Here is a 20,224-nt window from a genome sequence, read left to right on the forward strand (position 1 = left end):
ATATACACTATGAAATCTGGTTTTTAATCACATAATTTTATATTGTTCTCAAATTATTTCACATACACCTCATCAGTAAAACTTCAAGTGCCTTGAGAGCAAGGAATGACCATACATTTCTTTGAATCTCCCAAAACAGCACCGTATGGGTAACTCGTGCCCAGTAAGTAACAGCAGACCTGTTTCCAACGCGGAGGGAGCACACACAGACTCACCCTGGGAGGGGCCTCCCTTTCATCCTTGTCTTCATCACATTCAAACGCCACCTGAGCCCGCTGCTTCCTCTGTTCCTCCCACAGTGAAGGATTAAAACTTTCATTATCCGATATGAACATAACTAGGAAAAAAAACCACAGAAACTCAAAAAATCCACTATATTTTGCAGTAATAATGAAAAACTATCACTTGCTCATAATTTTTTTTGAGATACGTTGTTTAGGAAAGAGACTGGTCCACGCCAGCAGTTACAAGTCAACACTAACTGCCACGCTATGACCCTAACACTTCTTCACAGTACTGATTGTACCGGTCACCTCTCTTCTTCCAGGAAGCTTATTCCGCTTGTTTTGTTACTAGATGGCTCCTGAAGAGAAGCTAACAATTAAAACACTATAGACATGTGATTTTGTGCTGTTCCCTATAAAAAGTAACATGGTGATACATAAATTATTTCATCCAAGTTTTTGCATTTAGAAATAATCTTTCTAATTTCAATATTGTTCATTACGTATTGGGGGAGAGGGTATTAAAACAGAAAGAGTGAGATATATTACATGATAGCATGTAATTACATCTTTGTATTAAACATTATATACAGTATAGTTTTACTAAGTAAATAGTGCTTATGAGATATTTTCTATATCAAAATTAAGGAAAATTAATTTAACAAATTCAATATTTACATATTCTGATAATATTAAAGGTAAAGATTTAACAACTGTTACAGTTTTTTGCTTATTAGGCAACTAAAAAAATTTAAGGCTAAAAAAATGAATCCATTTGACTATTACGTATCACTCTACAGAAGTCTGTGCAATACAAAATGAAGTCACAACTTTTCTGCCCATTAAAAGAAAATAACTATACGTAGTCAAAACATAAGGGATTAAAAGTACCTATAATATGCTAATAGAAAAATTGAAATTCCTAGATACCCAAATATGGTCAGTTTGAACACTGACACAAAATAATATTAGTTCTTACTCTGGGCTTCTTCCCTTCTTTAATCTCACACCCAAACCAAAAATGTCATAAAACCAAATATTAACAATGGTTAATGGCATTTTTGGATTTGGCTTTTTGTTTTCATTCTCCAGTTCAAGGGTTTTTTTCCTTTATTGCTTTGTGTAGTTGCTTAATAGTTAGTGAAGTATTTGCTTTTGTTTGTGGAATGTGGTTGAAATTGCTAGGAGTCCCCCTTGGCATGCTTTTCTAGTGTACTTGGAAAGGTGAGCAAAGCTAAGCAGTTTCCAACAAAGCCTATTTCCAGGATTCAAAAGATTCTCCTCCCATCTCAGTCAATAATTTCAATCACTATCCTAGCCCAGAAATCTCTAAGAATTTTAGGTTATGTCAAAACTATTTTACACCACAATTATTTCAGAACCCTAAGGGAAGTAAGTTTTACCATGCCTTTCATTCTTGTCCACTTCTGGTCACCTACACTTCCTACCCCTTGGGGTAAATCTCACATCATTTGAGATTCAGGGCATCGGGTAACAGCACCACTGTCTCTGCATTTTAGATGCCGGGAGACCTGATCGCCCTGGCTGTACTCACTGAGGATGCTAGTCTTGTCCAGCCCTCCTCTCCACCGAATACCTGCCAATATTCTGAATGAGGACAATGTATGATGACCCCACCTCAACACAACTACTTCATAGTCCTTGATGCCCTCAATTCCAATGTCCATCTGCACTTCAACCCATGTGATTCACAACCACCATGGTACATACTTCAGATCTTGGCTTCTGTGACATTTTCCACCTCTTGACCAATACTTGTCCTTCCAAATCACTCACTCCCATATTACTGCTGGTCAACTCCGAGTTCCTTAACCTCATTTCTTTTTCATCCTGTGAAAACCACTCTAGGTTTTAGTTCCTTCTCTTTTCAGCTTAGATTTCATGATGTTATTTTAACCTTTTGTTGTCACCTTTCTTGCCCTTTTCCTTAAGTCATACCTACCCAACAAAACCCACAGCATGGTATTTCAATCACCCACCTTCTTTGCTGTGCATTGCTGAATTCTACCAGAAAAAAATGACATAACCTTGTTTAGAACCACTACAAATGTATGGTATTCTCTCCTTTGTTTCCTCTTCAGTGCTACTTAGAAATCTTTGTTTATTCCTAGTCAGTCTTTTCTCCCCCTCCAAATCACTACCATGTCCCTCAAATGCCCTTCCTCCAACCTATACAGGCAATTTTCTCTTTGAGTTCTCAGAGAAGAAAAATTAAATAAACACCCTGAGACTGATGCCCACCCATCAACATCCTGTTTTCCTTGGTTACAAATTTATTTGATACAGACAAATACTTCTCCTTCTTCCTGTTTGAGACTGGCTCCTATAACTAGGCCCCAAGAAAATTATGCCTTCTCTTTCAAATTTATATGTCATTATTACCCTTAGATCGTGAGCTTCTTGAAAGCAAGGATTTTTACCTTTAAATACTTAGATCTAACACACTGCCTGGCACATATGTGATCGATAAAAACAAAATGAATCAAATGTGAACCAAGTGTCTACTTCTCTCAAAGTGTTATAAAACTCCAACACAAAAACATTCTATTTTCTGACTTACCTATTTCTTAGAGACACTATGATAAAAAAAACTTTTCTTGGCTGAAAAGAAACTGACCTGCTTGACCATACCAATTTGGTATGTGAATGCAATGTTATAGTGCTGCCCTTACAACACCCACTGTGAAGTATTTTAAGAAACACACAGACTCCAAGAGGACTCAGAACCTTATACAGTATGCCAATCTCAGACTTCCCACTGCGGACTCTCCTGCTCTAACACAGATCTCCAAAACCAAAGTTAGAGGTGGCAAGATCTTACTTTGCTACTTCTACTCATGTCAGAAATAAACTGCTCACCTGAACTATATCTTTTAAGAAGAAACAGTTAAGAAAAGAAAAGAGAAGAGGTGAATGAATCATGAAAATGGAAAACAGTAAGAAGAGCATACCAAGGCATGAGTATACATACCCATGACCAGAACAGCTTAGGGAAGGGGTCAGCAAATCTTTTCTCTAAATGGCCAGATAATAAATTACTAAGCCTTGCAAGCCAAGAGAAAATCTAGGATATTATTCAGGTACTTAAATAATGAGAGACCGAATTTCCACAAGATTTTTGACAAATTTAAAATACACTAATAATTAACACATTTCTACTAATAATAAGACTGAAATTCTTATTGTTGGGATAACATTTTGCATAACTGGAGTTCAATGTTAGTGTTTACTATCATCAAACTGATGCAAATATTCACCTTAAAAACTATTCTTACCTATGAGCTACATAAAAACAGGCATCAGGTCAGATTTGGCCCACTCGGCCATAACCTGTAAACCACTTTTATTGGAACAAAAGGTATTCTGACTTAGGATATTCCAGGTGCATTTAGTATACTGAACTGTGCATTTAATAATTTAATTGATCACCTAAACAAAATACATATTCTGAGTAGTTTTATTCACTGTTTGAATCATGCTTGGTTATTTTAGTGTAAGTAAAAATGAATAAAAAATATTCTGAAGTCTCTATATGATAAAACAAAAGCAGGCAGGCTAAGTACTAACAACATTAATATAATAAAACATCAAAGATTAAACATGTTTTTTGAAGAATCTGGTCCAATGACAAGGGGAAAAATAATTTTGTTTGAGAACCTTCCCTTGGAATAGTATCTATATTGACTGCTTTCTAGTATTTTCAGCTTTATTTTTCTGAAACAATAAAAGCAAAATAAAGATGAATTTTCCAAGTTTGCCTTTTCTATCCTTTAAGGCAGGGCATAGAAAACTACTAAGTCTGCCCCATCCCTCCAAAAAAAGAATGGTTCTAAAATTTTTAAATCGTTGGGGGAGAAACAAACAATAATATTTCATAACACAAAAATTTCATACAATCTAAATTTGCCCATAAATAAAATTTTATTAGAACACACCTGACTGAGCTCATTTGTTTATAAGCTGTTTGTGACTACTTTTACACTCATATGGCAGCATCCAGTAGCTGCAACAGAAACCTTATGGTCTAACAAGGCCTAAAATATTTATTAAATGGCCCTTTACTAACGTAGTTTGCCAACATACGCAATAAGACATTGAAGTCTTTACACTAAGAATTCATGCCTTCTCATTCCTCACAAATATTGTAAGTATTAGCATTCTGCCTTCCCACATAAAAGAACAATTATTTGAGTACAGTCTTTAGTTGATAGTAACATTATTTACAGGGTGCCCACTATTTCCTATTATCCAGAAATCATCTTCAGAAGAAAAGTGGAAAATTGAGAGATGTGTTGCAGCAACTAAGGCAAACACACACACAGAACACCTATTAATGTATCCAAACATTTACTGTAATTCCTCACACTGCACAAGGAGGGGCATAAGCCAGAGCTGGAATATCTATTTTGAACTTAATTTCTAATGCACATTTGGGTACTTGCATAAAACACAACACTGACCATCTAAAATTAAGTATATTGTATGTTGTTTAGATATATATTTCCAAATTATATTGCTAAATATGGGTTGGGGGCAGATTTAAATACACGGATAAAAAATCTTGCTTATAAACTTATTCTCTAAGCCTTAATAATTACAGACCCTCCAGTGAATGAAGCAATTCACATCTGACATCTCATAAGTCTTACCTGCTAATTCAATTCAAAAGCTAAACAGTTTTTGCTTCGCCAAAATAAATCTCATCAAATATATCTATGAAATAATAACTTATCAAAGCATATCTTTTATTTCTTTTTGCAAAGAGTAAGAAATAATTAGCATAGAGAAGTAATGAGTTTTCTAATTATTTATCACTAGTTATGGAACAAAAGTAAAATGATTTTAACTTTTAATCTATTTATATTTCAAAACTGTGCTAAACCTGCCAAAACAATGTAAGAATAATAATAGGCAATCTGATTTTGTCACAGCGCTAATAAGCACTTTATAACCACTGTTTCTCATTTTTTACAAAAACCCTGCAAAACAGATTCTAGATAAGAAAACTGAAGCTCAAGAATTTATTTAACTTGCCTATGGTATATTTTTACAATTAAAACTAATGATTAGGGTTTTTTTTCCAGTTCTCTATGTATTAAGTGTTAATTTATAAATAACCTGGAATCATAGTTTTTCACTGGTTTCAGAAAAATACATAAAAATTATATTTTTAAGTGCCACATATAATAAACATCACACACAGAGTACAACATACATTAGAAACCATTTGCTTCCTAATTTAAAAGGTTTCAATATCATTAATTGTTGAAAAACATTTGTGGCTAACAGTAAAGGACATACTCCCCTTTCTTGGCAAAATGTAATTAAGAACTTAGAAGTAACATTTACACTCAGAATTTTACAGATTAACTTTACCTAGTGTAAAGATCCAAATCCAAGGGTAGTAATTCTACAACCAACAACAAAAGTGAACAAAAATTTCCTGGTTTAATAATCCTAATCACATAATACTTAACATGCATTCCCAACATTTATCTAAATGTGATTTAGAATAGAGAGATCCATAACAGATGTACGCTGTTTAATAGCAAGGAGTCATTTAAGGAAGTACATTATATGCATATAACTCTAAATGCCACTATCTATAACCCTGAGATATTGCCTTATTATCCCATATTATCCCATGTTCAGAGAACTTTATTGACCAATCCCCCAAATTCCCTTCAAATCAGTAAAAGTCTTTGAGGCTTAAAATTCACTTCATAACTTTGCTGTGATTTATCAGTATTATTATTATTTTTTTAAAAAGAGATTCTTAAATTCCTACCATCCTCAGTCCTTGGCTGCTGAGGGAACATGTAGTTAGTAAGCACCATTTTCTGGGTCTCTGAATCAGTCTCTTTTTGAAGAGGTATCAGGGGTTTGGACTAGGGAAAGAAAAGAAATGTTTAATTTTCAGTAATCCTAAAGCAAATACATATCATCCAGCAATTCCTCTGAATAAGCACTCACCATTTTTTCTATAAAGTATCAATGTGTAGATTACAAAAACAAATTTAAATATATATAATAAAACTTTAAGCACTGATTTAAAACCTCATAAAAATCTAATAAAATTTAGTTTGTACTATAAAGCAAACTCACACTGTATTGCAGTTTCCACTGATTATCAATAAAATTTTTAAAGATCTCATATACTAAGTATATCCTCAGTCCAATAATTACTTATCACAGTGATTTAATAAAGCTATAAAATAAGCCTTTCCATTCAATGTATTTTCCTCCTCTACTACTGCTGCTTGAAAAGATGCTTTTGTAGAAATGATTTAGCAGTTTAGTTATCCAGGTTTATTACAGCTGAAAGACAGTACTTAAAAGAAACAAGTTGTAACCTGCTTCTCTCTTCTTCCGTGTCTTCTGTCTCTATTAATGACACAACAAGTTACTCAGTGGTGGAACTGGAAGCCCATTATTTTGGACCTCATTTTTTTTCTTAAAATTATTTCCCTAACTGGTTATCAAGTGTTTTTGATTTACTTAATACTAATATTTATGCCAGCCTACTGACTTAAATCCAAGCCTTGGCCAACTCCAGACAGGCAGGGAATTGCCAGTCCTTCTTGCTCCTGCCACCTTATCAATTTTTTCTTTGGATTTACTCTGTGCAAACCTTGCAGCTAGTGATAATATTACTCACATTCAACCATTTCCTCTATGGACCCTCCTTGTTCCACAGTAAAGAAACCGCCCTGCATCTCAAATGTCTTTTTCACTGAAAACTTCCCTTAACCCCCTCAGATAATGGAAATGGTAGCTCTACTCCTTCTCAAAGGCAGGGCTCCTTGAAGCCTTCTCAAATACAGGTTGCTCACTCTCCCACATCTCATAACCCCCAAGTCAGGAGGTGAGCTAGTGCTTACAAATGCTCTGAGATCATTACTCATCTCTCCTCAAGTATGAACACCTGTTCTTTTGAGGAACCTAAACTCTGCCTCCACCATTTTAGCCCCTTTCCTCACATCCAGTGACCTCTAGTAGTATGAACCTATTCCTGACTCTTTTAAGCCAATTTTTTCCGCCGTCATTGGTAATTCAACAGACATAAAATATAGATGACACAGCCATACTTTTAGTCCAGTAAACAAATATTTCCTAGAGGAAAGCATGGGGAAAGAAACTAAAACAAAGTCTAGAGCACCATGAGGGGCACCAACATAAAAGGGGCTGGCAGAAGAAAAATTCCTGAAAAGGAAGCTGAGGAGTGGCCAGTCAAAAGGACACCCGGCAGGGTATGGCAACATAGCCACTATGCAGCTCTCGCACTTAACAGCTCCCATACAATTTGCTAATCCGCTCACCAAGGCTGTCACTCCCTTGACGGTTCAACTCTATCACCACCCTTCTTTCCAGTCTTTGCTTCTCTTTTTGTACCTCACCATATTTCATTATAACCGCTTTCCCGACAATTATCAACATCTACTTCCTACAGTGTCTTTCTCTTGCACCTGGCTTGACAAAGCTGCAATCCAGGATCGTTGCAATTACGTGCTTTTTCTACATCACACAACTGAGCGAATAAGTGTAACTACAAGTTTGTGGTACTCAACTTCAACACGGCTCTCAAAGTTGCCTTAAAGTCCTTCCTTATTTCCTACATTGCACTCTGAAAAAGGTATTACCTTCTAAAATATTGTTGAAGATAAAAATAGGATTAAAGAATTAAGAGTTCAGAAATGGTTACATTCCAAGAGTTTTACCACGTACATTACTGTGAAAGGACAAACCTAAGACCCAAGTTCCCTTCAAGAAGGTAAGAATCCCTGCCAGAGCTTTTGGTTCTACTAGCTTCCACTTCAGCTATCCAAGCCCTCTCAGAGCCTTAGTCTCATTCTCCGCACAGCCTCTTCCCAACAACCTATGAACATGCTCTCTAATATTGAAGGATCCCTTCTTACCCTAACCCTAGCTACCAATTACTTTGTTTCACTTCTTTTCTTTTTCATCCAACCCTCTTAAAGGTCTAATCAACAATCATATAGCTCTATTCCCTCATTTATTTACTTCTTAAACTAATTCAATCGGGTTATTGATATATATATCTAAATTTATATTAGTTATAACTAATTAGCTATAACTTGCCAAAATATAATGTAGATTTTTCAGACTTCATTTCCCCCCCTTTTTATTGAATTTATTTGGGGTGTCACAGGTTAACAAAATTATACAAGTTTCAGTGCACAATTCTACAACACATCATCTCTACACTGTATTTTGTGTTTACCACCCCAAGTCAGACTTCATGTGAACTGACCTCTCAACAGCATTTATCTTGTTATACAGAGCTCCTTTTAAGCCAGTCGCTTCACCCTTAACTTGAAACCACAATCAGGGAGATTAAAGATGGTTGTAGACTGAGTGGAAGCTACACTGACACACTCCCAGGACCAAACTGGAATTACAACTAAAATATAGAAAAACCATCCTCAATAATCAACTGCAACTGAAGACGAGCTGGAGAGCACCCTCATAACAAAGGAGGAAAAAGTGGAGAACACACAGAGACTGGAAGTACAGAGCGAGAGGGCTCCCACAGGCAGCAGCTGTAGGTCCACAGGGATATCTCAGCTGTGGGGGGTTCCCACTGAGGACTCTGAGGCCTAAACCCCAGGCTGGGCTTCCCAGCCAAGAGCACCAGAACTGAGAAAGGTGCCAGTTCATAACATCTGGCTGTGAAAAGCAGCTGGGTTTCTGTCTGTCAGGGAGAGAGGGCTGGAACTGCAGGCACCCTCTTAAAGAGCCAACGCACAAAGTTTCATGTGCAGCCACTCACCTTGGGCTCCAGTAGAGGGAGGGTAGAGTGGACTGGGGTTTTGTGAGGAGAACCTAGGGTTGTGGGCTCTGGAGAGTGAGATGAGAGGGCACCCATCTGGATTCCTGTGCTGAGTCATTCCCCCCAGACTGTGGAGAACATCTTTCTCAGGCAGAAAATTTGCTGCTTTTGCCTAGTGTGGGAAGCAATTGCCCCACCCTTTTGGAAAACCTCTAGCCCTACCTAGAGGAGTTTCTACAGCTGAGACTCATTAAGAGAATCAGATTAATCAGCCTGCAGGAAGAGGCAGACCTCAGAGTGCTTTGAGTCTGCCTATCTTCTTCTGAGCCCGGGCCTTGAAAAGCAGACTTTGGTGTGCATCTTGGTCCTGTCCAATTGGACCCAGCCCCAGCAGAGGAGACCTCAAGCAGAGGGTTGTTGATAGCTAGAAAGTGTACTCAGGGCCAGTCATAAACTGTGTCTGACATCAGCCTGCACCAGAGACCCTCCAAAAAGACTAGGAGTCCTAGCAGATCTACCTAATACATAAAAACAAACCCAAACAGTCAGCCAAAATGGGGAGACAAAAAAACAAGTCCCAAATGAAAGAAGAAGAGAAGTCTCCGAAAAAGAGCTAAATGAAATGGAGATAAGCAATCTATCAGATATAGAGTTCAGAATACTGATTATAAGGATGCTCAACAGCATGAAAAAAGATATAGAAACTATGAAAAAAAAAATTAAGAATGACATAGCAGAAATAAAGAATACATTGGAAGGAATAAACAGCAGATTAGAGGAAGCTGAGGATAGGATCAGCGAATTCGAAGACAGGGAAGAAAAAAAATCACTCAACCAGAGATCCAGAAAGAAAAAACAATTAAAAAACAGAAGGACAGTTTAAGGGAGCTGTGGGACAACATGAATATAACAATATTCGCATTATAGGAATACCAGAAGAGGTAGAAATTAAGCAAGGGTTAGAGAACCTGTTTGAAGAAATAATGGCAGAAAAACTTCCCTAACCTGGTAAAGAAAAAAGTCACACAATTTCAGGAGGCACAGAGAGCCCCAAGCAAGAAGAATCCAAAGAGGCCCATGCCCAGACACATCATAATTAAAATGCCAAGAATTCAAGACAAAGAGAGAATAATAAAGGCAGCAAGAGAAAAGCAATCTGTTACCTACAAAGGAGCTCCCATAAGCCTGTCAGCTGACTTCTCATCAGAAACTACAGCCAAAGGGGAATGGCATGAAGTATTGAAGGTAATGCAAAACAAGGGTCTGAAACCAAGACTACTCTATCAAGCAAGACTATCATTCAAGATAGGTGGTGAAATAAAGAGATTCCCAGACACAAAAAGGCTAAAGGAGTTTATCACCACCAAACCAGCATTGCAGGAAACGTTAAAGGAACTGCTGTAATTAGAAGTAGAAATAGAGAGAGAGAAACATAGGCATAAATAATTAAAATGGCAACAGATAAGTACCTATCAATAATAACCTTAAATGTAAATGAATTAAATGCTCCAATAAAAAGACTTAGGGTGGCTGAATGGATAAGAAAACATGACCCAAATATATGAAGGGGTGGAAAAAAATGTTTCCATGCAAATGGAAATGAAAAAAAAAAAAGCTGGGGTAGCAATACTCACATCGGACAAAATAGACTTCACAATGGAGACCATAAAGAGAGACAAGAAAGGTCATTACATAATATTAAAGGGACTGATCCAACAAGAGGATATAACCCTGATAAACATATATGCACCCAATATAGGAGCACCTAAATTTATAAAAAAACTTCTAGAGAATTTTGAGAGATTGACAGCAAGACCGTCATACTAGGGGATTTTAACTTCCCACTGATTTTACTGGATAGGTCTTCCACACAAAAAATCAACAAGGAAACAGTGACCCTAAATGACACAATAGATCAGATGGATTTAATTGAATATTAACAGAACATTCCACCTCAAAGCTGCAGAATATACATTCTTCTCAAGTGCACATCAGTAGCTGAGTGGATCAAAAAGCTGTGGTACATTTACACTGTGGAATACTATGTAGCTGTAAAAAAGAAGGATCTCTTATCCTTTGGGGCAGCATGGAGGGAACTGGAGAGTATTATGCTAAGTGAAATAAGCCAGTCAGAGAAAGACAAGTATCACATGATCTCACTCATATGTGGAATGTAATAAACAAAATAAACTGATGAATGAAATAGATCCAAAGACATAGAAGCATGAAACAGACTGAGGGATCTCAGAGGGAACGTGGGGGCAGGGGAGTGGGTGGGGAGAGACTAATCAAAGAGCTTGTATGTCTACAAGCACAACCCATGGACACAGACATTGTTATGGGGAAGGCCTGGGGGTGGGGTGGATGGGGGAAAAAAGGGAACATCTGTAATACTTTCAACAATAAAGATAAAAAAAAAAAAAAAAAGAAACCACTATCTCATAGTTTTCCTTCTACCTCTATGGCCACTCTTTCTAAGACTATCTACCTTCCACTTAAATGGTAGTATTCCTCAGGATTCATCCATCCCTAACATTTACAAACATTTTAAATAAAAGTTATGAAACTGCCCACTAGAAAAAAAAGTGGTTAAAATGATGGGATCAATCTTACATCTCCTCTTGTGACACAAATCTTTTTAATAAAGAAATTTTACAAATTAAAAGAAATAAACACATTATGGTACTGGAAAACAGGAAATTACGCCTTTTAAAGCAATTCTGAGAAATCCCTGGAAGTTAGAAATTAAAAGAATGGAGAAACCAACAGCACAAAAATCATAGACTAAAACAAAGTTGCAGGGGTCTTGTGGCCACTAGAACTGTTCTGTACATGCCTAAGGTACTTCAAATTCAGCATACCTAACTGAATCTTAACATTCTCCCATAAACACATTTTTTCCTCTGTGGTTTCCTATCTTGGTTTTATAGTATCAAAATCCACCTAGTCGCTCAAGCAAAACTTTTGAGGATCATTTTTGCTTTTACTCCCCTTCTTCTCACATACATGCACTGTTCAAATGTTGTACTGACATGACTTTTTAAGTTGTGCCTTAAATATACTGGTTCTTCCCTGACGCTGTTATCATTACTTTATTGCAAGCCAGGATTTTCTGTTGCCTTGAGTATGGCAATGCCCTCCAATCAGTCTCCCCTGCCTTCATGCTTGGCACCATCCCCTGCTAAATCCACCTTCCATAATGCAGCCCAAAAAGACTTTCTAAAATATCACAGCATTTACCTGATCACAGGATTTGCCTGCTCATATGTGACACTGGTTCCCTATCTCCTATAGGAGGGTTTACATGTACCACAGGATCACTTCTTCTTCTTAAACTGAAGAAATATGTGAGTTACTGATCAATGACTATATGCCTCCCTTTCACTATCAAAAGTGTCCTAGCCTAGTATGAAGAATAAATTACATAGCCACCCTAATCACAATAATTTTCAACCGAATCTGAAATTAGCTTCAGAATCTTTAAAACAATCTTTCAGAAGCCACTCAATTTAATCAGAGTTGACACGTAAGAAAAAAAGTCTATTTACCATTCTTGAAATACAATGCAAGTTCCTTTGCATGGCATACGAAATCCTCTATGATCTAGTCAATGCCTACCTCTTTGGCCTCATTTCCTATTCTTCCATCTAATAGGTTCTGCTCTAGTCATAAAGAACCACGTGTAAAGTTACTGAATGTACTAGACTGATTCATCAGTAAGTACTCAGGCTCATGATATTCCCTCTAACCAGAACACTCTTCCCCTTTCTTTGTTTAAATCCTGTAACTCTTGACAAGTAATTAGGCACTGCAGGCATCTTTTCCTCTGGGAAACCTGTCTTTACATCCCCAAGTTATGCTCCCTTTCTTTGATCCTGAAGTCTAGTCCTACCAAGTCTTTTACCACACTGTATTAAAATGACTTTAGTTTGCCTGGCACAAAGCAGTTGTTCAATAAACGGTTCTTGAATGAGAATGGCCAAATGAATGAGGGAACAAATAACCAATTGTTCTGTTCAAGCCATCAGAGAGACTTGTAAAAAATTACGTTATTGTATGTACTGCTTATAGGTATAATCCCTACACTGTCAATGAAATTTACAGGAGCACTTTAGTTTTGTAATTCATAATCAAACCACTGTCACATACCTTCTCCCCTATACTTTGTTCTCTTATAGCAAAATGTCTGCATTATACTGTTGGGGAAGTTTTATAGCTATGTCAGATATGTTTTACTATTTATTACTTTACTATTTTGTCAAACTCAGGAAAACACAAGAACCCCATCACCCCATTTAATAATTTGCATTAAAGTAATTAGCAAATGGGGAGCAAGAAGAGAACAATGTAAATATGAAGAAACTGTAATAGATACTAGATAATTTCACTAAAATGAGTCACCTGGCATAATTTGCTGGCATTGATTTATCCACCATAGTGTTATTTTACTAACAGTCTAAGAGTTCCCAAGATTGGGAGCTATGTCTCATTCACACTGTAATAACTGGCATTCTCCAGGGACCAGCAAATGTTTTGTGAATCCAGCTGCAAAATTTCATATTAGTTTCAAATGTAAATATTCAATTAAGGAAGATTAGATGGTTAAGAGTTCCAAATACATAAACTGACACACTTGTGTTCAAGCTCTAATAAAAGCAAAAGTATCATCATTTTAGTATTTCCTTGCCTAATTTGCAGAACAAGTAAATACTACAGTTTGATTCATATATGTGGATTGACATCAACTTAAGGCTTTTAGGGTATTAATAAGAGTTAGGTGGAAAGGGGTCCTCAGTTAAGAAGTTTGGAGAATCCTGAAATGCAGACAAGTTTATTTCTTTACTGTAGTACACAACAGGGTTGGTAATATAATCCAAAAGAGAGACATAATACAGTCCCCAAAGCAAATGTCACTACTAAACCTATAAATACCTCATGAAGCTATTGTATCCAAACCTTGGGAAAATTTAGCTTTACATAAATCATTATAAGGCATTGCTGAAAGTCAAATACTAATGAGAAAGATTGGCAAATAGTATATTCAATCCTGCTACTCTAATGCCCATCAAACTTTATTTTTCTTTAGCTCTGAAACATTGCATAGATACTTCCTTGTTGGTCTCTGTCTCCCATGAGAATGTAAACTCAGTAAGAATGTAAGAAGAGTATTTGCTTCACCAATATATCTCCAGTTCCCAGAGCAGTTCATGGCCTACTGTAAGCTTTCAATAAATGTTTGCCAAACAAAGAAAAGCCCAAGGTATAACTCTTAATTCCTTAGAAAAGCTTCCTTATGATATGTAGAAGTGCTTAATTAGAGGTATAATTTAAATTAATTACCAAATTTCTACAGTTATATGCCATAAAGAATCACCAAAAAAACTAAAAAGTTAAGGAGTATTGTGTCTGACTTCCTACTCTATGTTCTTTTACAGATTTAGCAGAAATTAAACAAGTCCCACAGCATTTACTGTTTATAAATCTACACATATTTCACAAAAATTATGTCTGTAAATATTGTTTTTCTATATAATACATTTTTACATGTGTTCACCAGCATAACTGCTCTCAAATAATCCTATGTAAATCAGAATGCATGACTGTAGAGCACAACTGGAACTTTAGCAATTTACAAAATCAGAATGCCCACCTGATTATCCGAGAGCCACACTGCAGTCAACTGCTGCAGCTTCGTAAAGCTAAAGGGCAAATTCTTTAACCTGTTGGAAAATATACAAACAAAAATTAAACTTTAAAATGAGAAGTGTTAAAATGAGAGTAAATCTAATGGTCTTCTAAACAGTGTTATGTTATTACATATGAAAATAGAATAAAAATAGTCAATTCAGGGAAAAACCCAATACAGGTCCTTAAATAAGATGTAAAACAACACACAGTTCTGTAATCATTAGTTTTTAAGACAGAATTCTTCAACTGAATCAGTGTGGTCGGGGGAACGGATAATCCAATAATCTCAAAAAAGTTATCTAATAAGAAAAAATATTAACTATCCCTACCTCATCAAAAAGACAAGAACACATTTAGTAATGTCTCATAAAAGTGCTTTGGATATTTTATTTGTATTTAGAGACAACGAACCATTGTAGGCAGCACTCATAGTGACAGTTTGTTATAAAAACTGCACTGATCTGTATTTCATCATGAGCCAGCACTTTCATACTCAAAACTATTTTAACATTATAATAAGTAAAAGCAAAGTAATATAAATACTCATTAGAATGCTAAATCTGAATAGAATCCTATTTAAAACAGAATGTCTACTTAAGCCTTCTGTCTTACACTTATCTACTCTTTTATACCCATCGTCCAAGGCAATTTGTTGGAACCTAGGGCTCTAGTTTTAGGGTACAATGTATGGGCCAAAACAAGGATTTAATTATTTTTTTAAGGCAGTGGTTCTTCTTAAATAAAATGGAACAATCAGAATATCCCATCTAGTCAGAAAACTGGGTTTTCATTAAAGCTCTAACTTCTAAGCTATTCTCCTCTACAAAATGGGAATACCTGTTATACTATTTCATGGGACTGCTTTGAATATTCTGTAAGATACTATGAAAGCAAAATGTAAAAATGCTCTAGAAACACTGTTTAATCATTACAGTAGTTCCCTTTTTTCCACAGAGTGTAAGTTCCACCCCCTCCCCACCTAGTGAATATCTGAAACCAAGGATAGTACCAAACCCTATACGTATGTATGCCCCACCCCAATACATACATAGCTTTCCCTTTAAAGGAAGCACTTATGGCTTCTTTTTGGCATATCTAAATTGCCAGCATCACTATGCTGGTGCTTTGGGGTCATTACTAAATAAAATAAGAGTTACATGAACACAAGCACTGTGATACGGTGAAAGTTGATCTGATAACAACAGGGTTAACTAAGGGATAAACAGGGCATCTAGTGTATATCATGTGGATATGAAGGACAAACAGATGATTCATGCTCAGAGTGAAAGAGCGTGAGATTTCATCAGTACAGCACACAATTTAAAACTTATGAATTGTTTACTTCTGGAATTTTTCCATTAAATATTTCAAACCACAATTGACAGCAGGTAACTGAAACTACAAAAAGCAAAACATAGATAAGGCGGGACTACCTCTGGAAAAAATTATTGACAATATGTTCTTACCTTAAACACTGTTACTATGTAGTAACCCTAGTGAACTATCTGCTCTACACATTGGCTATGTTGTCCAAGCTATATGATGGGTGTATAATAACACCTTTGCTCAGGAAAATACAAAGATCAGATTACATTAAAAGCTGCTTTGCTGAATAGCAGTATTAAGGTGAAGATCTGACTTTAGAAATAAAAAAGGTTGCTATAATAGAGAGAATAAAGGCTGCATAGCTAAGGTCAACACAAAATGAATCATGACAAATAACGACATTATGACAATATCGGGTAAAATTAGATTTCAGATAAAAATTCTATTTAAAAATAAATATATATGAAAAGAACATGTGTTAGATTTTCTATCATATATAATAAAATTTTAATTTTACCCAATGTTTCTATAAACCAACTAATGAATAATTACAAACCTATTATCGCTTAAATTGATGACTTTTAATTTTTGCATATCACCCATTTCCTCTGGAAGTGTCTCAAGTTTGTTGGAATGGAGAAACAGCACAGTTATATTTTTCCAGCTTCCAATCTGAAAGAGAAACAAAAATATGGGGATCAGAAATTTGGCCTACTGCTAAACAGACATAAAATATTTTCAAAAGCTATAAAAAAGCCCAGCCGGCGTGACTCAACAGTTGAGCATCAACCTATGAACCAGGAGATCGCAGTTTGATTCCTGGTCAGGGCATGTGCCCGGGTTGCAGGCTCGATCCCCAGCAGGAGTTGTGCTGGAGGCAGCCGATCGATGACTCTCTCATCATTGATGTTTCTATCTCTCTCTCCCCGTCTCCCCTCGTCTCTCTGAAATCAATAAACACATACTTAAAAAAAAAAAAAAAAAAAAAAGCTATGAAAAATACTCCTCTCATTTATAAAAGAAAATTATATTTTCCCTTTTCAATTATTAATTTTCATGCATGAAGAAAAGTATCTAGGGTATCTCTTGTAAACCAATACAGTGGTACCTCGGTTTTCGAATGTAATTCGTTCTGGAAGACCATTCGAGTTCTGAAACGTTCGAAAACCAAGGGATCAACAGCCAACAGCTAGGCCTCAGGATGTTGCCCTCAGTGGAAGCCATGTGGCATGTTCGACTTCCAAGGTGTGTTCGAAAACCAAAGCATTTACTTCTGGGTTTATGGCGTTGGTAAACTGAAATGTTCAACAGAGATGTCTGAAAACCGAGGTACCACTGTATAGCTAATTATTCTTCAAAAGATAACTTAGTTATGCCTGGCCAGTCAATGACTCTCTCATCATTGATGTTTCTCTCTCTCTCTCTCCCCCCCCTTCCTCTCTCTGAAATCAATAGACATTAAAAACACCAAAACTTAGTTACAGAATTATTTCTGAATAAAACCACACTAGGTATCTATAGTAAATAATTAGAAAAATAAGAAAATTCAAAAGAAATTTAAAATACAATACCTCCGGGGGTAACTGTTGTAAGTAATTATGATCTGCAGCAAAGGTTCTTATATTAATAAGCTGCCCAATAGATGAAGGCAAAGCTTCAATTTCATTGAAGCTACAATCCAGTTCTTCTATTGATACTAACCTTTAATTAAGAAAGAAAACGTTCATTAAAAAAATATTCTTTTAAGAATACAAAACTTAAAAACATAGGAACTTTTGAACTTGACTTTAACCAAACTAGCAAAACACTTATCTCCACTAAGATAAACTTCACCAATAGAAAAATAGATTTTTATTATAAACATATCTAACCTATAACCAATTGCTTATTTAAATGTTTATAGAATCTCCTTTAGATGCTATTTATGCAATTATCTGAAACTATATATGGCACGCTGAACTGAAAGTAAAGTCTTCTAGTTCCATTAATTGACAAAAATCTTACCCTCCAATAGAGTCTGGTAGATACATTAATTGATTTTCATCTATTTTAAGAGTTGTTACATTCTTCAATGAACCTATTGAGGGAAGAAATAATACACAATTTTCTAGCTTGAACTAGAAGCAAGCCAACCAACAGTCAATGTGAGCACAAATATTTGACATTAATCATAATTTTCTTAACCTGGAGACACTGCACAAACCCCCTCACTCTCTATTTCCTTACCCTGTATTTTCATTTTTACCTATATATCACCTCTTAACATTAGTATATATTCATCTATTTAACCCCCACTGAAATGTAAGCGTTATAAGAGTCCATAAACTTCTGTTTACTTTGTTCACCACTGTAGTTCTCCTCCTTAAAACAATGCCATCGCACGGTAGAAACATAATACAAATGTGTGGTATTAATAGATTAAAGAAATGGTAGTAGGAAGGTAGCTTTCACAGGTGTATAACAAACTATTCTGAGTATTCTATTTATACTAAATACTAAAACAATAAAATGGAGCTTAATTTAAAATTAAACATGCTGAATTATGGAATCTGCAAAATGTAACCTGAGCTAAAACTATATAGTTCAATTGAAAAATATGTAAAAATATTTTTTGGTTTTTACATTTAAACATCACAAAGAAGCCAAGATTCAACTTTTTGGTTCTATAATCAAAATAATTCAATTCCCTTGATGCATCATCAGACAAGCAAATACAGACTCTCATAGAATTTGCTAAACTGGTCTTTTTTATCTGTGAGTTTAAAATGAAGTAAGACTCAAAAAGTTATCAGATTAAGGGCTATAATAAAAAATTAAACCAAGTTTGCATCAATTAACCTTTTTTAAATTAAATTTTATTACAGTAATAAAAATGACATTTCTTTGAACATTCCTTCAACAAAGGAGTAAACTGTATAACTGATCAAATCAGGAAAAAATTCAAGTAAGATCTGTGACTTCAGCAGTACAGGAAAACTATCTCAACAAGTCAAGTAATGGCAAAAACTTAATTTCTCAGATTTTACATTACTAAAAATTAATTACACGAATTAGAAAGCGATACAAACCAATAGTCTCGGGCAGTTGTTGAAGTGAATTACTTGATAATAGGAGGTCTTGAAGGTTTTCACATGCTGAAACTCCTTCTTCAACCATTTCAATATTATTTTTAGAAACATCCAAATATGTGAGCTGTTTCAAACTACCCATAAACTGTAAGTAAAAAAAGAAAATCCAATGGCTCTATCAATAGTAAGTAACCTGTAAAATGTTTAGGTAATGAACCTAATACCAAGTTATAACTTATAATTAGATGTTTTTATCTGAGAAGAGAAAAACTCATAAATTTTTTAAAAATATCATTAGTAATGTATTCAGTAATAAAGCTAAGAGCTCCTATTAATTTTAGCCCAGCAGTAACAATGGACATATACTTTTCTTTGGGAACTTGGCTGTTCATCATTGGCTAGGGGTACAGAACCTACAGGGTTCTTATGCTTCAGGTGTGGGAACAAAGAGAATGTCAGTTGTAAGACAGAAACCACAGGGAAAATATCCTACTTGAACAACTCCATGGGCAAACTGAATTAGGTTACAAAGTCAACTGCAACCACTGGGAAGGACGCACCCCATGGTATTAAAAAGAGACTATTTTACAAAAGTTTATTCTGGAAATTTTCTGATTTTAATCAAGCTTGTGTTAAAAGTAAAAAAAATACAATTTTTTATAACTATTTAATACTATTAAGAATTAAATAACCATCCATTTTTTCACTAAGTAAAAGTAATTTGAAAATGTACAATTCATAAAACTGCAAAGGATACAGAGCAGTAAGGAAAGCTGTTTAAAATTTGATATACATACCCCTGGAATAAAAGTCAGTCTATTACCGTCCATCCAAAATTCTTTCAATCCACTTAGTTGCTCAAGTACTTCAGGCTGTTTGGATTGGAAAGAAGGGGTGGTGGTGGGGAATCCAATTATTTACTTGAGTGACTTTATTTGGCAAAAAAAATCCTAGAAATTTCTAGTGATAATTTTTAGTTTAAAACAAAAAAATGAGGAGGAAATAAAGCAGAGCCAAGAGTCAAACCTTTCTACTATATGACAACTACAGGAGCACACAAAGATAGAGAAGCCCTAACAGTAGATTGCATAAAATTCATTTAAAGC

The 20,224-nt window shown here is 35.4% G+C and overlaps 1 protein-coding gene across 11 annotated transcripts in view; it reads right to left on the reverse strand.

Annotated features, from left to right (window-relative positions):
- Positions 1-20,224, reverse strand: part of ERBIN (erbb2 interacting protein) — a 93,167-nt gene that overhangs the window by 23,857 nt on the left and 49,086 nt on the right. For all 11 annotated transcript variants that reach the window (XM_081131386.1, XM_081131384.1, XM_081131380.1 and 8 more), the window contains 8 exons: positions 19,916-19,990; positions 19,119-19,263; positions 18,055-18,127; positions 17,622-17,751; positions 16,607-16,722; positions 14,687-14,756; positions 6,034-6,133; positions 216-337 (listed from right to left, as the gene is read on the reverse strand). In XM_081131386.1, coding sequence (XP_080987512.1) covers positions 216-337; positions 6,034-6,133; positions 14,687-14,756; positions 16,607-16,722; positions 17,622-17,751; positions 18,055-18,127; positions 19,119-19,263; positions 19,916-19,990 — 831 coding nt within the window. The remainder of the gene's footprint in view (positions 1-215; positions 338-6,033; positions 6,134-14,686; positions 14,757-16,606; positions 16,723-17,621; positions 17,752-18,054; positions 18,128-19,118; positions 19,264-19,915; positions 19,991-20,224) is intronic.

Source organism: Miniopterus schreibersii (assembly GCF_964146895.1).
Source record: "Miniopterus schreibersii genome assembly, chromosome: 3".
NCBI lineage: Eukaryota > Metazoa > Chordata > Mammalia > Chiroptera > Miniopteridae > Miniopterus > Miniopterus schreibersii.